This window comes from Salvelinus fontinalis, chromosome 14 (genome assembly GCF_029448725.1).
Source record: "Salvelinus fontinalis isolate EN_2023a chromosome 14, ASM2944872v1, whole genome shotgun sequence".
In the NCBI taxonomy this organism is placed as follows: domain Eukaryota; kingdom Metazoa; phylum Chordata; class Actinopteri; order Salmoniformes; family Salmonidae; genus Salvelinus; species Salvelinus fontinalis.
The window spans coordinates 33297359-33317669 of record NC_074678.1 but is presented as its reverse complement, the minus strand read 5'-3'; the positions used below and the strand labels follow the sequence as shown (position 1 = coordinate 33317669).

At 41.4% G+C, this 20311-nt stretch overlaps 1 protein-coding gene across 2 annotated transcripts in view; it reads left to right on the top strand.

Moving 5' to 3' along the window:
* LOC129810678 (guanine nucleotide-binding protein subunit alpha-11) overlaps positions 1-20311 on the top strand; it is a 78879-nt gene that overhangs the window by 35142 nt on the left and 23426 nt on the right. The window contains exons 2-5 of one of the 2 annotated variants that reach the window (XM_055861435.1): positions 3439-3623; positions 14764-14918; positions 18895-19023; positions 19447-19575. In XM_055861435.1, coding sequence (XP_055717410.1) covers positions 3439-3623; positions 14764-14918; positions 18895-19023; positions 19447-19575 — 598 coding nt within the window. The remainder of the gene's footprint in view (positions 1-3438; positions 3624-14763; positions 14919-18894; positions 19024-19446; positions 19576-20311) is intronic. The other variant, XM_055861434.1, reaches the window with a different exon arrangement.

Below are 20311 nucleotides of genomic sequence, written 5' to 3'. Positions count from 1 at the left end.
CAACAAATGTGCTTGAGTGACTGGGTGGGACTAGGTCTGTGTGGAGCGAGAGGGAGCGGAGAGGGATATGGACTCAAGTAGCGGAGTAAACTAAAAATGGACATAACACACGGCGTATCACATTTAATAAACCAAACATTCAAATACCGTTATAGAAGATAAAGTAAAAACCCAAACCGGTCCGTGCATCAATACCGGTGTGTGTGTGTGTATATATTGTAAAATACGGTATACCGCCCAGCCGTAAGGTCTATCTTGATACTGGGTTAGCATTATACTAGAAGGCTAATTACCAGAAGTACTCATAGTTGATAGTGAGTAAGCCTCTTTACAGTCGTGCTCTGGCAACCAAGTCTAATACCAACTAAATAAACATTGAGAAAGAACTGTGGAGCAGATTTTATCATTAGTTAATTTGGTTGGCTTGTAATATTTTATCAATAAATGGGTGCATTGTACAGTTGCCTTTTTAAATGATTTCAGTTGGCAGTGCAGTGGGTATTTTGAGTTACATGTAGAACTTTCTAAAATAATTAATAATAAAATACTTGCCATGGTAACTAGAAATGTACTTCAACACTTGTGTAGCAACAGTGCTAGTGGTGAATGTAGATGGTTTCCAAGATATTTCAAACATAGCTGTGTGTTTGAACTGAAGAAGGATGACAACACCGGATTGTATACTGCCTCCCAGAATTTCCTCACTCCTGACTGAGGTCTGTGTGGGCCTTCTGCGCTTATCCTGGAAATCCAACCGCTGCGATCCTTCCGCCTGATTCTGTTGATTGCTCATGCCTTGTCCAGTTCATCTAATCTGTGACTCCACACAGTACCTGGTATGACATCAGGACAATGTTACTATGTTCCTTCACTTTCCTCCCCGTCTCTACTGAGTTTCTGAGGTTCCTCTCTTCATTCAGTAGGGGTCAGTGAGAGAGCGCAGTGTGTGAGGCTAATTGTGAACCTTTCATTGAAGTCTGCTCATCTGTAGGAAACTGTCTGGCCTGACCTAGTTAACTGAGGAGCAGAGATCCTCTGAGGAAGACCAACACCGGTCAGGGCTCTCAGACACTCATCAATGCAGCTTTGTCACAGAGGAGAGAGTAAAACGTGCAGTACTACAGCACACACGTTATGCACCTACTGATCATTCCTTTATTAACTGCCATTCAATGAAATATAGGGGAGACCCTGGCTGTTAAATGGTCAAATTGGCCAATGTCCAAAAGAAAGACTTATGTCCTTAAAATCCATCTACCTAACACTAGGCCTATCCTTTATTAAGCTACATGTGGTTTTTTGCCTTTTTTCTCAGTGCATGAAATGGCCTTGTTTCAACCGCTTTCAATTCGTTAGCTATTCTGAAGAACTCACATCCAAACCAACCGTTTAAGACAGTGCTAGATAGTACATCTCCCACTGCTTGCCTTGGCTTCTGAGCTCTGAAAGGAGCAGCAGCAGCCGCCATGCAGCCGGGTCGACGGAGACAAAGAAAACGTTATGTAATGGGCTATTTCATGTTGCTCCCCAGTCTGGCATGTGTGCAAAGGTTGCAGAGCAAATAGAGGAAACGGGTATTGAGGAAGCGGGTAGTACTCGGCACTGAGGAGAAGGGGAGAGGAGAAAGGATAGGTATTGGAGAGTAGAATATGGAAAGTGAGGAGAACAGGAAGAGCGTCAGAGGAGAGCTGCTGAAGCTGTGGTGACTCGGCCTGGGTACTGGGAGAGGAGAGGATGGTGTGTTGGAGGGAGGCAGGGTAGTGCTCTACCCATACTTAACTGTTCTCTACACTGGTTTGGACTCGTCATTCCCAAATATACCATTGGACACAGCAGTTAGAAATGTCCATATAAAGATACTAAATATTTGGGACCTCCGCTGGGACGCAGAAAATGCTGTGGTGTTGGAGATGTGGGGTTGTCTGTTTCTATCTGACCGTCCATCCAACCTATTTTTCCCCCTTCATCTTATAAGATGTTGGATGGTGCCAGACATTAGAGTTGCTGTAGAATGTATAGCTCCTGGCAATGCACAAGTCATGTGTATTGTTTTCCTGCACAAAGTACTCCTCTGCATGCTATCAGTTTCATGCACTTGTCGCACGGTGCGGTAAGCTTTAGGTCTCTGTGGAGGAGAGGGTATCACAGAGTATGTGAGCGGTGTTGACAACACTGCTCTGGTGCTACATCTCCTTTCCATCCGCTCCACTAAAAACCTCTCTGCACTCACAGGAGAGAGAGAAATGCCACTCTAAATTCGCTCCATTCATTAAAATCACAATTTAACCTAACACCCATCTATTTTTGTGACTACCTGGACCTACCATTTTGGTTTTGAAGTGAAACTATATGATTTGAATTAAGTGTTTTAATAAACATGAAAATGTGAACGTAGCAGGCGCTTATCATTTCAAATAGGCTACATGTCATATTAAACTGTATATAAACACTCTAAATAGGTCAGGAGCCAGACAGGGAGCCTTAGAAGGAACGGAAATGAATTATTTATGCTTTATTTCAATTATTTTCAAGGCTATTGCCTACAAAGAAATACATTGTGAATTATTTGCAAGTTCAACACTGGGCTGGTAGGGAGTCAGGGACATTAAGCACTCAGCATTTAAACAACATTAAACTCTATTAAATAATTGTAGTTTAGAAATTGCTCAGACTGTGACTTACTTAGAATGATATACAAATTAAACAAAATGCCTTATTAGGCTCACTCTACAGTGCCTTTTGAGTCTGGCTTCAGGCTCATGCAATAGTGCCTGGAGAAGCAGGCCAGCAGCAGAGAATATCCTCTCCATGCTTGCAGAGCCACTGGGAATGCTAAACACCTATGGCCAATCTTGTCAGGCTGGGCAGGGATGTAATTTTTTCAATTTTTTTCAATCGGCAGGCCTAAAGGTTTTCGGGCAAAATAGCCAAAATTAAAATGGAAAGGGTCTTGAAGTTCGAATATGCAAGGCCTATTGGGCCAAAATCAATTATGGCCTATTGTATGGAATAGAACAAAAATGAAAACTTTTAAGAGATCAGATTATTTTGTTTATAAATACTGTGCTACAATGGCACACTTAATTAGCTACCCACCGTGTTCCTTGCTTTTAGCATGTGCACGTAGTAAGTACAGCATCATGCTTTCAGGATATGTCTTTTCAGATTCCACAATGATTCTTTAGTTGTGGACATTACATCACCGCACTCCCTCTCTTGGTCCTCATCTTTGTAAGTCACCTTGATTTTGCACCTGTGTGTTTTATCAGTTTCTTGTGAGCGCTACTGGAGCAGAATTTGAGTGGGCGAGAAGGCCTTCCCTCCAGCCTTTGGGAATCTCACGCCGCGCTCCAGTCAAACTTGCATAGTGGACTACACTCAAACTGAAAACATTTGGAAACCTCTGTCTAACCTGTGTTCTGTCCTGTGTCTCCACAGGCACTGGTGAAAGTGGCAAGAGCACCTTCATCAAACAGATGCGCATCATCCACGGGACGGGCTACACCGACGAGGACAAAAGAGGCTTCACCAAACTGGTCTATCAGAACATCTTCACCTCCATGCAGTCCATGATCCGGGCCTCTGAGACCCTCAAGATACAGTACAAGTATGAACAGAACAAGGTGAGTCTGGCTGGAGGAGATGGTGATTGGGGTCCACTCATTAGAAAAATACATTGTTAGTCAAAATGTCTTTTATTATTATAGTGTTATGTAGGCATATATCTAGACGCCACATTAGAGATCACTTCCAGTGAATTCGGAAAGTATTCAGACCCCTTGAGTTTTTCCACGTTTTGTTACGTTACAGCCTTATTCTAAAGTGGATTAAATTGTTTTTTTTTCTCTCCTCGTCAATCTACACATAATTACAAAGTAAAAACAGGTTTTTAAAAATGTTTGCAAATAAAGAAAATAAAAAGGTATACATAAGTATTCAGACCCTTTACTGAGGACTTTGGCAGCAATTACAGCCTAAAATCTTCTTGGGTATGACGCTACAAGCGTGGCACACCTGTATTTGGGGAGTTTCTCCTATTCTTGTCTGCAGAATCTATCAAACTCTGTCAGATTGGATGGGGAGCGTTGCTGCACAGCTATTTTCAGGTCTCTACAAAGATGTTCAAGTCCGAGCTCTGGCTGGACTACTCAAGGACATTCAGAGACTTGTCCCGAAGCCACTCCTGCATTGTCTTGGCAGTGTGCTTGGGGTCGTTGTCCTGTTGGAAGGTGAACCTTCACCCCAGTCTGAGGTCCTGAGAGCTCTGGAGCATGTTTTCATTAAGGATCTCTCTGTACTTTGCTCAGTTCATCTTTCCCTCAATCCTGACAAGTCTCCCAGTCCCTGCCGCTGAAAAACATCCCCACAGCATGAGGCTAACACCACCATGCTTCACCGTAGGGATGGTGCCAGGTTTCCTCCAAACATGACGCTTGGCATTCAGGCCAGAGTTCAATCTTGGTTTCATCAGACCAGAGAATCTTGTTTCTCATGGTCAGAGTCTTTTAGGTGCCTTTTGGCAAATTCCAAGCAGGCTGTCATGTGCCTTTTACTGAGGAGTGGCTTCCATCTGGCTACTCTACCATAAAGGCCTGATTGGTGGAGTGCTGCGGAGATGGTTGTCCTTCTGGAAGGTTCTCTCATCTCCACAGAGGAACTCTAGAGCTCTGTAAGAATGACCACCGGGTTTTTGGTAACCTACCTGACCAAGGCCCTCCTCCCCCGATTGCTCAGTTTGGCCGGGTGGCCAGCTCTAGCAAGAGACTTGGTGGTTCCAAACTTCTTCTATTTAAGATTGATGGAGGCCACTGTGTTCTTGGGGATCTTCAATGCTGCAGAAATGTTGTGGTACCTTTCCCCAGATCTGTTCCTCAACAAAATCCTGTCTCGGAGTTCTACGGACAATTCCTTTGACCTCATGGCTTGGTTTTTGCCTTGACATGCCCTGTCAACTGTGTGTGCCTTTCCAAATCATGTCCAATCAATTAAATTTACCACAGGTGGACTCAAGTTGTAGAAACATCTCAGGGATGATCAATGGAAACAGGATGCACCTGAGCCCAGTTTCGAGTCTCATAGCAAAGGGTCTGAATACTTATGTAAATAAGGTATTTCTGTTTATTTTTAGTTGTAAAAATGTCAACTTTTGCTTTGTCATTATGGTGTAATGTGTGTAGATTGATATTATTTTTATTTAATCCATTTTAGAATACGGCTGTAACCTTCAGTATTACTTACTAAAACTGTTACACTTAGGTTTGTATTCTTTTATTTTGTTAGGACTATTTTGATCTCACTGTAGTACTGTAGCCCGCTCCTGGCCAGTCACGTTGTACAGCGCCTGAGTGGCGCAACAGTCTAAGACACTGCATAGCAGTGCAAGCTGTGTTGCTACAGATGATGGTTCAATACCCGTGCAAAAGCCTCAACTGGGAGACCCATGAGATGACTATAGGTTTTTGGTTTCTCTCCCTCTGAACACGGGAAAAAATCATTCTAAATTATAAACTGGCTTTATTTACAAATGAGTAACAATGTTTCACCCCATGTTCAAGGGTGGCCTTTTTCTAACTCATTTTACGTTATTTGAAAATTAAATCTTCTTCAAAAGAAATCTTTTTTTAAACAAGCGACTATTATGAATTTAGAATTATATAAAAGCCCCTGGGATATTCTCAGATATATTATTAGCCCTTTTATTAGCAGGACATTATATATTAGTCATGGCTCCCGAGTCGCCCACAATGGGATTGCCTTGCCTTCAGCGGCTGTATCCATTGAAAGTGCGCGAGGTTCAAGGCACGATGGCAGGGGGCACGGGATGGGCCGCAGAGCCGCGCACAGAAGACGGACCTAGCCCATGGGGGGTGGACCCCCACCCCGCCACACTGGGTAGCACAGAGCAACACTTTTAAGGGGCATTGCACTAATAATGGCGCTGACTAGGGAAGTGTTCCCGCTGTTCTTAGTGCCAGTCTGCACGTTCAAATTAAAACAATGTGACTAATAATGGCTTTCGTTAATAAAATAATGATTAAAATACTCTTTCAAAATGCAGACGTTTATTTAGTTATGGATCCATAACGAATTACTATGGGAATAAATATCACTGAATTACTGAAATATTGGAACAAAGTTGTCTAATGAAGGTAAACATTGTTGCTTACTGGAAAATACTCTTTCAAACACATGGTCACATTGTACAGCGCCATTTTGGCTATTAGCAGGTAGCTGGACAATCGACTTGCTTAGGGGGGAGAATTCTATTGTCAAATGTATTTCTAAGTTAGGTTGGCTGTATCACAACCGGCCGTGATTGGTTGCAATTTCAGTTTAAGCCAACCTTAAAGACAAAACAAATAATACCACAAGAAGTTTTATTATGTATCACATCCGACCGTGATTGCGAGTCCCATAGGACAGCGCACAATTGGCCCAGCGTTTCTCTCCCTCTAAAAACAGAAAAATGTTTTGGCCTTCACAAATATTATTTGGGCCTTTATACAGATTACAATCGCTCAAGTTGACGGCACAGTCATATAGCCAGGCACCTACATAAAGCTGAGTGACTCAGTCATTCATGGCTTTGGATCAAAATAAATAAGTACCAACATTCTTTCTGATAGTCTTTTAAAGAAATGTTTTGGTTATCCTGACCTGGACACCATGTACAGTATTGTAATAGGCCATAATGGGCTATTAGCAAGACAATATACTTTTCCCAACACCTTTCTTTATTTTGATACTTTGTGGATGGGGGCTCCCGCAGTGCAAACATATGCAGGTTCAACACCCGTGCCGGTTGTCACCGGGAGACCCATTAGGCGGCTTTTGATTTTAATTTAGAATCCTCCAATCCTCTATGTAATTATTGGCGGAGAGTCACGTCATATTTTTCCATATACTGTAGGCCTACATGAGTCACTAGTGTTGAGTAATGTGCTTTTAAGTGGTGTAGGTCTTATTTATTTAAAGAGCATATTGAAGTTAGAAGCAATAGGATTTGAAGCAATAGCCTATAACTATTTTAGCACCGTTTTGCGCTGCTCTGAGACAAGCATGGGGACTGGTCTTGATAAATCAATTTTATTTTCACTGAATCTCCGTTTGGGTATTGGTTAGACTACAAATATACAATTAGGGTGTGGAAATGTTATGCTCTTAGTGTAACCTTTTATTTAACTAAGCAAGTCAGTTAAAACCTCTTTGGGCTAGACGTGCCGCTAGCGACCCACGTCGACAACATCCGGTGAAATTGCGGCGCGTGAAATTAAAAAAATACTAAATTCGTAATATTAAACATTCATGAAAATACAAGTGTCTTACATAATTTAAAAGCCTAACTTCTTGTTAATCCAGCCGCCTCGTTAGATTTCAAAAATACTTTATGGTGAAAGCATACCATGCGATTATCTGTGGACAGCGCCCCGCATACAAAAGCATTAACATTTTCCAACCAAGCAGATGCATCGCGGAAGTCAGAAATAGCGATAAAATAAATCGCTTACCTTCGAAGATCAGTTGCATAACAAATGGTCCTTTTGTTCGATAAAGTCCTTTATATCCCCAAAAAATTTGTTTATTTGGCGCGCTTCATTCAATAATCCACCTGTTTCCCCTCGTTCAAAATGCATACAAAATGAATCCCAAACTTTACCAATAAACTTGGTCCAAACATGTCAAACAACGTTCCTAATCAATCCTCAGGTACCCTAATATGTAAATAAACGATAAAGTTTAAGACGGAAAATAGTATATTCAATACCAGGAAATAAATAACGAGGACCGCAAAACTCATTAACGCGCACCAAAAGACTAGTCCTTCTGAGTGACACTTGGAAAGAATACGAATACTTCATAAAAATAAAAAAAAACATCGAACAATTTCTGAAGACTGTTGACATCTAGTGGAAGCCATAGGAACTGCAATCTGGGTCCTAATAATTAGGCTTTCCCATAGAAAAGCATTGGAAAGTCCAATGACCTCAACAACATTGTCCTCAGGGTTTCGCCTGCCAAATCAGTTCTGTTATACTCACAGACATTATTTTAGCAGTTTTAGAAACTTTAGTGTTTTCTATCCAATACTACCATGCATATGCATATCCTAGCTTCTGGGCCTGAGTAACAGGCAGTTTACTTTGGGCACCTCAGTCATCCAAACTTCTGAATACTGCCCCTAGCCTTAAAAAGTTAAGAACAAATTCTTATTTACAAGGACCGCTTATTCCTTCCTCCCCATCGTGGAATTGAACCCCGGTCTCCCGCGTGCCCACACGACACGGGGGATTCTTTAGCTAAATAGCCAAGTACTGTAGCCTGTCACGATGTACAGTGCCATAATTTCCGTTCCATCGTAACGGAAACCCAGTGGGTTTTTTGTTTTTCTTGGAATAGAAACGCCATAATATTAAATTAATCAAGCAAAATGTATTAGTCAGTCCCGTATACTATGTTCTTACAAAAAAGGGTTTAAATTCTCAAGTACAGACACTATTGAAGGCTATCAAATGCTTCTCAAAGATACCCTCTGGTGGTCAAACTAGCAGTAACTAGCACTGGTACTAGCACTGGTACCAGTGGTTCACACTTAAATTACGTGCAATAGAATTCTGCGGCACCATGCAAGCTGCGCCGCAGTACGCTGCAACTTTTAAAGGACGAACCACTGTATGCGCTAGGAATGACAAATTGGCAATTTTTCTTAACGTTTAAACTGTTCCGTTAAAAATCATAAAATGCCACGTGAATTCACAATGTAGCTGTGCTGCTGCAAGCAATGTTTTGGGTCTCACGGGCGTCCCTTTCAGATGGTTAAGCATTGCACCTGTACTACCATTAGTGTACCTCCATTCCAGCTTGTAAAGTTTGCTTTAGCTTCTCCAAATATTGCCTTACAGAACTTTGCTGCTGTCGCTTGCTTTTTTCTGCCAATTTTCCAACTGTTAACGACGATGTGGTGGAGAGTCTAATCCAAAATAATTGATTCCTCAACTCCTTGCACATCGACTGACAGTGTTCACTCCTATTTCTAAGCTTCAGGAATCGACTCCTCAGATTCAGTATTTTTGAAATAGAGGAGACTGATTTATATACAGTGGTTTCACTCCCCTTGACTTTTTTCACATTTTGTTACAGCTTGAATGTAAAAATAATTGAAATTAGATTTCTTGTCACTGGCCAACACAGTACCCTGTGTCAAAGTGGAATTATGTTTTTAGAAATGTTTACAAATTAATATAAAAATGAAAAGCTGACATTTCTAGAGTCAAGTATTCAACCTCTTTGTTACGGCAAGCCTAAAAATGTGCTTAACTAGTCACAATCAGTTGCGTGGACTCACTCTGCAATAATAGTGTTTAACATGATTTTGAATGGATACTTTATCTCTGTACCCACACACATACAATTATCTAAGGTCCTTCAGTCAAGCAGTGAATTTCAAACACAGATTCAACCACAAGACCAGGGAGGTTTTCCAATGCCTCCTAAAGAAGGGACCTATTGGTAGATGGGTATACATAAACAAAGAAGCCATTGAATATCCCTTTTTAGCATGGCAAAGTTATTAATCACTCTTTGGATAATGTATCAATACACCCAGTCACTTCAAAGATACATGTGTCTTCCCTAATTCAGTTGCTGGAGAGAAAGGAACTGCTCAGGGATTTCACCATGAGGCCAATGGTAACTTTAAAACAGTTAGAGTTGAATGGCTGTGATGGGAGAACTGGGGATGGATCAACAACATTGTAGTTACTCCACAATACTATATTTAAAAGAAGGATACAAATATTCCAAAATATGCATTGTGTTTGCGACAAGGCACTAAAGTAATACTGCAAAAAATGTTGCAAATCAATTCACTTTTTTTCCTGAATACAAAGTGTTATGTTTAGGGCAAATCCAATACATTACTGAGTACCACTCTCCATATTTTGAAGCATAGGGATGGCTGCATCATTTAATGGGTATGCTTGTAATCGTTAAGGACTGGGGAGTTTTTCAGGATAAAAAAAACGGGATGGAGCTAAGCACAGGCAAAATCCTAGACGAAAACCTGGTTCCGTCTGCTTTCCACCAGACACTGTGAGATGAATTCACCTTTCAGCAGGACAATAACCTAAAACACATGGCCAAATCTACACTGGAGTTACTTACCAAGAAGACAGTGAATGTTCCTGATTGGCCTAGTTAGTGTTGACTTAAATCTACTTCAAAATCTATGGAAAGACCTGAAAAAAGGGTCTAGCAGTGATCAACAACTAATTGGACAAAGCTCGAAGAATTTTGAAAAGAATAGTGTTGCACAATCCAGGTGTGGAAAACCTTTACCTACCCAGAAAGACGCACAGCTGTAATCACTGCCAAAGTGTTGACTCGGAGATGTGAATACTTATGTAAATTAGATATTTCAGTATGTCATTTTCAATACCTTCGCAAAAATGTCTAAATACATGTTTCCACTTTGTCATTATGGGGTATTGTGTTTAGAAGGGTAAGAAATTAAGTTAATCCATTTTGAATTCAGGCTGTAACACAATAGGGATTAAGACGAGGGGTATGAATACTTTCTGAAGGGACTGTAAATGTACATCTAATCATTTGCCTATTTTTGTTCATATCTAATCAGAACTAGCAGCACGGGAATAGCCATATTTCCCACTGGGTAAAAGACTAGTGGGGTTTTGCAATCCCTCCTTGGGTTAATCTAATTGTGTTCCGACCGGCTAACTTCTCTTTCTGGAACTCAGAGAAAGAAACACACACTGAGCAAGCGAAACACATGCAGGCCGCTGGTGATGCCAATCAGGGTTAAGTGCGTTGCTCAAAGGCACATTGACAAATTTTCTCACCTTGCTGGCTATGGTATACGAACCAGCAAATTTTCCAGTGTCATGACGTGGCCCTTTCTGGGTATAGATCATGGCACCCCCCCTCTCTCACACACTCACTCACAGATTCTGTTATCTCAGGTCATAAATTCCTGGAGGAGACTCTCTTCCCCCTGGCCATGCAGAAAGAGACGCATAGAGAGAACAAAGGATTTCACATGGCGAACTCCTAAAGCCCCAAAATGGGGATTTGATACAAAATATCCACGTGGGAATGGTCAGTAGACACTTAAGGGACGGGTATGACGAGTGTGTTTCATTTGGTGACCTCAGAGGACAGGAAACACGCGTAACTTCTCTAGGGTAGGGGGCAACATTTGGAATTTTGGATGAAAAGCATGCCAAAATTAAACTACCAGCTACTCATCCCCAGAAGATAAGATATGCATATTATTAGTAGATTTGGATAGAAAACACTCTGAAGTTTCTAATACTGTTTGAATCATGTCTGTGTATAACAGAACTTATTTAGCAGGCGAAACCCAGAGGACAAACCATTCAGATTTTGTTGTTGTTGAGGTCACTCTTTTCAATTGATTTTCATTGGGAATCCAGATTTCTAAGGGACCTTCTTGCAGTTCCTACCGCTTCCACTGGATGTCAGTCTTTAGAAATTGGTTGAAGTTATTCCTTTGTGTAATGAAGAAGTACGGCCATCTTGAACGAGGGTCACTCGAAGTATCCTGTTTGTTAGAGGCGCGTGACCAGAAAGCTAGCTACAGTTTGTTTTAATCCTGTATTGAACACAGATCATCCCATCTTCAATTTTATCGATTATTTACGTTAAATACCTAAAGTTGTATTACAACTACAAGTAGTTTGGAATGTTTTGGCAAAGTTTACAGGTAACCTTTGAGATATTTTCTAGTCACGTTTCACAAGTTGGAATCGTTGTTTTTCTGGATCAAACGCGCCAAATAAATTGACATTTTGGATATATATTGACGGAATTAATCGAACAAAAGGACCATTTGTGACGTTTATGGGACATATTGGAGTGCCAAAAACAGAAGCTCGTCAAAGGTAAGGCATGAATTATATTTTTATTTCTGCGTTTTGTGTCACGCCTGCAGGGTTGAAATATGCTTCTCTCTCTTTGTTTACTATGGTGCTAACTCAGATAATAGCATCGTTTGCTTTTGCCGAAAAGCCCATTTGAATTCTGATATGTTGGCTGGATTCACAACCAGTGTAGCTTTAATTTGGTATCTTTCATGTGTGATTTATTGAAAGTTAGATTTTTATAGTAATTTATTTGAATTTGGCACTCAGCATTTTCTCTGGCTTTTGGCCAAGTGAGACAGTAGCGTCCCGCCTAAACTTAGATTTTTGGATATAAATATGAACTTTACCGAACAAAACATACATGTATTGTGTAACATGAAGTCCTATGAGTGTCATCTGATGAAGATCATCAAAGGTTAGTGATTCATTTTATCTCTTTCTGCTTTTTGTTACTCTCTTTGGCTGGAAAAATGGCTGTCTTTTTCTGTGACTTGGCTCTGACCTAACATAATCGTTTGGTGTGCTTTTGTCGTAAAACCTTTTTGAAATTGGACACTGGCTGGATTTACAACAAGTGTATCTTTAAAATGGTGTAAAATACTTGTATGTTTGAGGAATTTAAATTATGGGATTTCTGTTTTGAATTTGGCGCCCTGCAGTTTCACTGGCTGTTGACGAGGTGGGACGCTAGGGTCCCACATACCCTAGAGAAGTTAACTATATCTCTGATTATGTACATTTCTCAATTATGGGGTTTGCATCTAATTCTTGTATAAAATGAATGAGTAAAGATGAAACTATTTGTGAAATGATATAAGGTGATGTTAAACCTTTAATGAAAGAGAATTGTATTCCCTTTGAAGTTTAACTAAGTCATTGGCCCTCCCCCGTGAGCACAGACATGATCTGGCGTCATTTACTATTGTTACGTCTAAAACCCCCTCCTGAGGAAATCCTCTTCAGACCACGCGTACCATAGACACCGAGGGGGCAAAGGTTGAGTTTAGACCACAAAACCCTCAGTATAAGCTAAGGTTGAAATGGTTGTTTAATTCCTAACCATACCACGTGGAGCATTGGCTACACGGCTGGAAATGGTTGACTATCGATCCCTACAGAATAAGAGCAAATCTTAGATTATAATTACTAGTCTGCAGCTAGAAATTTTTGTCAACCTGGGATGTGAAGACCGACAACCGCCGAAATACCTATTCTGAGAACATTTCGGAATGGTACTCTGAAGTATCCATTCTAACCACAAAATACTTTGATCTTCAGGGAAGCAGAGAGAGAGACTGGGATGAACTCTCCAAAAGAAGGATTGACGATTCTAACAGATCACGACGACACAGTCGGCGTAAATATATATTGATTGCAACTATTCCCGAATGAGTGAGCGTTCATGTGCAAAGGATTAGCATTTCAATTAATATAATTATCAACTGTGTAGTGACTCCTTTTGTCTTTCCTGCCCTTTTCAGTCCACACCCACTTCCCTTTATCCATCAAGCCGTCATATCGGCTTAGCCCACTAGGGAACCCCCCCTATCATTGCCTTGTAACCCTAACATTTGTTTGTTTATGCATTTCTGTGATTGGTTAGTTAGTAAATAAATGATTAAACCAATTTGGTGTATGGATGATTTATAGTAAAGGCTAGGTTCGTGCAGATAACCAACAATTTACGACATTTGGAATGAGACTAACGTGAGGTAAAGAATAATTCATTAATAAGAAGACTAATTGATCAGATATTAAAATATCAGAAGAGTTATATTAGGAAAATTATAACTTTTTAAATCGGAAGATTTTCCTTGGTGCCCCGACTTCCTAGTTAATTACATTTACATTATTAGTTTAATCACGTAATAATAATTAAAGATTGATTTGATAAAATAACTGTCTTTAATGATGCCAAAGACGATACCAGGGATTAGTTGCCGTGCTTTCGAGAAAACAATCATAGCGAGCTAGCAAGGGACGGAGGAGAGGGGCACTGTATAGGCAGGTCAGCCAGCATGTAGAACTGTGCATTAGGCCTATCGGTTGACAATCAAAAGCTGTATCTCTCAATGGAATGTTGTATCGCACAATTTCTTGGCTTGCAATGTCTCGCAACTTCCGTAAAATAGGGGCTAGGATATTCTACACGCAACAGACCAAAGACTGAACACACACTTGCATCATTAGCAAAGCGAGAGAGCATGTGAATCAGTGTGACTGAGGAAAAGGGGGCATGCAGAAAGAACCATGTCTTGGTAATCTGTATCTTGCAATGTATTTGTCTTGCATGCCTCGCAAATTCACCAAAGAGGCGTAGGCCATGAATACTCCACCAAAATTAGGTACAGACTACTAACTTCTGGCATTGTCTGAATTTCCATCCACTCATAGGACAGCTAACTGGCAAATGTTATTGGCTGGCAATCTCAGCATTGTATTGTCCAGCCACATCTTATATGTCTGCATCATCAAATGCAAACCAAATACACCATAAAAGTGCTGTAAACAATGCCATAAAACATAATGGACTGTACTCAAAAATGTTCTGTCCTGGTAAGGATGCTAAATCACTGCTTAGGAGAAGCCTGGAGGTTTCGACTGAAAGACTAGTCTGTCTAGCCCCAAATCATATCGAGAACATTCTGTCAGTATAACATAACCTTAACTTCCCTTAACATCACTGTTGAAGCAAAGAATAGGAAATGATATGTCCCAACTTGTACTGTATACTTTCGATCTGAATAAAGATATTACTAAATTGTGGAATACTGTTACAGTAAATGTGGGTGACGCTTTCCGCCATCCACCATTCCTTCCGTGTTTCTGACCTGTTGTCATCTTTCCCCTGTTCCTCCCTCAGTCCAACGCACTGCTGGTGCGCGAGGTGGACGTGGAGAAGGTGTGTTCTTTTGAACAGCCCTACATCAGTGCAATAAAGATGCTGTGGACAGACCCTGGCATCCAGGAGGCCTATGACCGTAGGCGTGAATATCAGCTCTCGGACTCCACCAAATAGTAAGTCTACTCCTGGCATACACACAGCTGCTACAGTGGTTTGAGACGAGTTAGAACGAGAGAGATTGAAAATGTTTTTATTTATTTTTAAGTTGAGTTATTACAGTAGTGAATATCATCTGTCTGATAAATACAGTGCCTTGCAAAAGTATTCACCCCCTTGGCGGTTTTCCTCTTGTATTACAAACTGTAATTTGAATGGATTTTTATTTGGATTTTATGTAATGGACATATACAAAATAGTTCAAATTGGTGAAGTGAAATGACAACAATAAAATAAAATAAAAAAAATAAAAAAAACTAAGTGTTGCGTGCATATTTATTCACCCCCTTTGCTATGAAGCCCCTAAATAAGATCTGGTGCAACCAATTACCTTCAGAAGTCACATAATTAGTTAGATTGTACACAGGTGGACTTTATTTAAGTGTCACATGATCTCAGTATATATACACCAGTTCCGAAAGGCCCCATAGTCTGCAACACCACCAAGCTAGGGGCACCACCAAGCAAGGGACACCACCAAGCAAGCGGCACCCATGAAGATCAAGGACCTCTCCAAAACAGGTCAGGGACAAAGTTGTGGAGAAGTACAGATCAGGGTTGGGCTATAAAAAAATCTCAAACTTTGAACATCCCACGGCGCACCATTAAATCCATTATTAAAAAATGGAAAGAATATGGCAACACAACAAACCTGCCAAGTGAGGGCTGCCCACCAAAACTCAGACCAGGCAAGGAGGGCATTAATCAGAGGCAACAAAGAGACCAAAGATAACCCTGAAGGAGCTGCAAAGCTCCACAGTGGAGATTGGTTTATCTGTCCATAGGACCACTTTAAGCTGTACACTCCACAGAGCTGGGCTTTACGGAAGAGTGGCCAGAAAAAAAGCAATTTCTTAAAGAAAAAAAATAAGCAAACACGTTTGGTGTTTGCCAAAAGGCTTGTGGGAGACTCCCCAAACAACATATGGAAGAAGGTACTCTGGTCAGAAGAAAGAAAAATGTAGCTTTTTGCCCATAAAGGAAAACGCTATGTCTGGTGCAGACCCAGCACCTTTCATCACCCCGAGAATACCATCCCCACAGTGAAGCATGGTGGTGGCACCAGCATGCTGTGGGGATGTTTTTCATTGGCATGGACTGGGAAACTGGTCAGAATTGAAGGAATGATGGATGGCGTTAAATACAAGGAAAATCTTGAGGGAAACCTGTTTGTCTTCCAGAGATTTGAGACTGGGACGGAGGTTCGCCTTCCAGCAGGACAATGACCCTAAGCATACTGCTAAAGCAACACTTGAGTGGTTTAAGGGGAAACATTTAAATGTCTTGGAATGGCCTTGTTAAAGCCTAGACTTCCATCCAATTGAGAATCTGTGGTATGATTTTAAAGATTACTGTACACCAGCAGAACCCATCCAACTTGAAGGATCTGGAGCAGTTTTGCCTTGAAGAATGAGCAAAAATCCCAGTGGCTAGATGTGCCAAGCTTATAGAGACATACCCCAAGAGACTTGCAGCTGTAATTGCTGCAAAAGGTGACTCTACAATGTATTGACTTTAGGGGGTTAATAGTTATGCACACAAGTTTTCTGTGTTTGTCTCATTTCTTGCTTATTTCTCAAGAAAAAAATATTTTGCGTCTTCAAAGTGTTGTGTAAATCAAATGATACAACCCCCCCCCCCAAAAAAAAATATATTTTAATTTCAGGTTGTAAGGCAACAAAATAGGAAAAATGCCAAGGGGGGTGAATACTTTCGCAAGCCACTGTAGTGGGTCGAGAAATTGAAAGTGAGGGAGACAGAAAAACAATGAGAGATGGAAAGAGAGAACAGACAGCAACATTTCTCATCCTGCTCCACCTTAATTCTATTTGAACTAACCTATGGAGGACCAAGTGCCATGTTTGTTATGTAGATGTAGGTCAGGATTTATTCAGCCCTAAAAGGCAAAGTAAGTAAAATGACTCAGTCAATGTAGTGATTAGACTACTCTATATTTGTATGACTCTGAAAATGTTATCAGGAGTCAGGACTGTAAAAATGAACCCAAATGTTTTTTTACAAGTACCATTTTAGGATGTTATGTTACTTGACCCTAAAGACGTGTGATTTAACTGTCATGTTTTTAGCTACTAGTCATCTTCCGTTTAACATTTTCTCCCCAAACTACGATTAGTGGTGATTGTTACAAACCAAAACTGCCTATTGTTAGTTCATGGAGGAGTACATTACCTGCCAGGTTACTTGATAGTGTTATCAGGTCTTGTCTTTATTCAGCTTCATCACACTGTGAACTATGAACCTGAGTGCCAATCTGTCTGCTCTAGCCAGCTTAATTTTGTTATGGCAAGGCAGCCATGTAGCCTTGTTGAATGCAGAAACGTTCTGGCACCTAGGCTTGTGTGAAGTATTGTAGCTACTAACACAGTTTGTTTAGAAATGTATGTGTACAGTGCATACGGAAAGTATTCAGACCCCTTGACCTTTTCCGCATTTTGTTACGTTACAGCCTTAATCTAAAATGGATTTAAAAAATGTTTTCCTCATTAATCTATACACAATACCCCATAATGACAACGCAAAAACGTGTTTTTAGAAGTTTTTGCAAATATAAATGTAAAAAAATGAAATAAAATTTACATAAGTATTCAGACCCTTTACTCAGTACTTTATTGAAGCACCTTGGGCAGCGATTACAGCCTTGAGTCTTCTTGGGTATGGTGCTACAAGCTTTGCACATATGAATTTGGGGAGTTACTCCCATTCTTCTCTGTAGATTCTCTTAAGCTCTGTCAGGTTTGATGTGGAGTGTTGCTACACGGCTCTTTTCAGGTCTCTCCAGAGATGTTAGATCGGGTTCAAGTCCGGGCTCTGGCTGGGCAACTCAAGGACATTGAGAGACTTGTCCCAAAGCCACTCCTGTGTTGTCTTGGCTGTGTGCTTAGGGTCATTGACTTGTTGGAAGATTAACCTTCTCCCTAGTCTGAGGTCCTGAGTGCTCTGGAGTAAGTTTTCATCAAGGATCTTTCTACTTCCCTCAATCCTGACAAGTCTCCCAGTCCCTGCTGCTGAAAAACATCCCCACAACATGCTGCCACCACCATGCTACACCGTAGGGATGGTGACAGGTTACCTCCAGACGTGGCGCTTAGGGTTCAATCTTGGTTTCATCAACCAGAGAATCTTGTTTTCTCGTGGTTTGAGAGCCTTTAGGTTCCTTTTTTCAAACTCCAAGTGTGCTGTTGTGCTGTTTACTTAGGAGTCGCTTCCATCTGGCCACTCTAACATAAAGGCCTGTTTTGGTGGAGTGCTGCAGTGATGGTTGTCCTTCTGGAAGGCTCTTCCATCTCCACAGAGGAACTCAGTCAGAGTGACCATCGGGTTATTGGTCACCTCCCTGACAAATGCCCTTCTCAAACGATTGCTCAGTTTGGCCGGGTGGCCAGCTCTAGGAAGAGTCTTGGTAGTACCAAACTTCTTCCATTTAAGAGTGGAGGCCACTGTTCTTGTGGACCTTTAATGCTGCAGACATTTTTGGTACCCTTCCCCATACCTGTTCCTCGACACAATCCTGTCTCAGAGCTCTACAGGACAATTCCTTCGACCTTATGGCTTGGTTTTTGCTCTGACATGCACTGTCAGCTGTGGGACCTTTATAAAGACAGGTGTGTGCGCCTTTCCAAATTATGTCAAATCAATTGAATTTACCGCAGGTGGACTCCAAGTTGTAGAAACATCAAGGATGATCACTGGAAACAGGATGCACATGAGCTCAATTTCGAGTCTCATAGCAAAGGGTCTGAATACTTATGTAAAGGTATTTGTTTTTTGTTTAATATATTTGCCAAAATTTCTAAACCTGTTTTCGCTTAGTTATTGTGGGGACTTATTATGGGGACTGTTTGTATGCATGTGTGCAGGTGATTTGTGCAGCATCAGGCACACACGTGTGATGTGTCCCACTTCATTCCACAGTTACCTTACAGATTTAGAGCGAATAGTGACCGCGGGGTACGTGCCCACTCAGCAGGATGTGCTGCGGGTTCGAGTGCCCACTACTGGCATCATTGAGTACCCTTTTGACCTGGAGAATGTAATCTTCAGGTACTGGTGTGAAGTGCTGCCTCTACCTCGCCACTGTACTGTCTACACCGCCTGCCACTGCTGCTGGCTGCACAGCCCTGGGTCATGGTAGCACACTCTCTGAGACTCCTAACTCACGATCAGCAGCTCTGAGGCTGTCTGAGGACAGAAAACAAATCACAACTACAACCAAAAATTGAGAAAGATGGGAGGGTCTTTAGTCCAGGTCTTATTGGACATCCGGACTGCCTCAATTTGAACCCAATAGAATTAAGGTGCAAAGGGAAAAGTTATGGTAAAATCTGTACTAACATTCTGAGAGATGGTGGGTGCTAGAGGTGGCAGGTGAAGTGTAAACCCCCAGGGCTCTTAGGAATGGGTTCTCCCGTCATGCTTCACTCTCTCTTTTTTGTCGATCATGCCTTTCTCTCTCCCCGTCTCTAGCTATCTAAGCGATCTGGATCGTATTGCCGAACCAAACTATCTACCAACCCAACAAGATGTGCTTAGGGTTCGCATCCCCACCACAGGGATCATTGAATACCCTTTCGACTTGCAAAGCATCATTTTCAGGTAGAAAGACATTCACACTTTTACTAACTCCCCTACCTACCTAAGTGTTTTGTTTTCCTGATGAAATAACAAATTGTTTCAATATTCATGTTGACTGCGTTGTGATCACATCTAAGAACATTGACCACTATGTGCTATTGATTGTATGACTGGAGATCATCCTCTCCCTCACAAGATCAACATAAACAAATATCACCTGCTGCTTCATTTCATTCCTCAATGTTGCTTTGATCTCCAGTTTTTACCCTCCCATCATAGTCTCAGGCCCATCAAGTCTTCTCAACTGTTGCTATGTGATCCTCAAGATGTACACTGAATGACACCTCAGCTCCTTGCTTTGAATGGTACAATACTGGATGAAGTAGAATGATGAGCTAAATGTCAGCTAGTCATCTGAAGCATTAGTCATAACAGGGATGTTGAGAAACCGTTTACTCCAGGACTGTAACTAGTCTGCTATCAATATGACAACCAGCCATTCTGCCCATTACTGTCGTCTGGGCCAGGACAGAAAAGTAGAGGGGAGGTGGGAGTCCTCCTGGATGTGGCCAGGGGAAGAGACTGATCACTGGGCACCATGGTGTAGATTGTCTCCCTCCTCCTCAAAGAGAATGACGTTGAGGAGAGTGAGATGGATCCGGTGAACGGGAGCGATTTACAAAAGTGTGCAAATCAATAGGAAGCCAGCATGTTAGCCCCTCCTACATGCGCGGCAGCGCTAGAAATAACTCCCAGG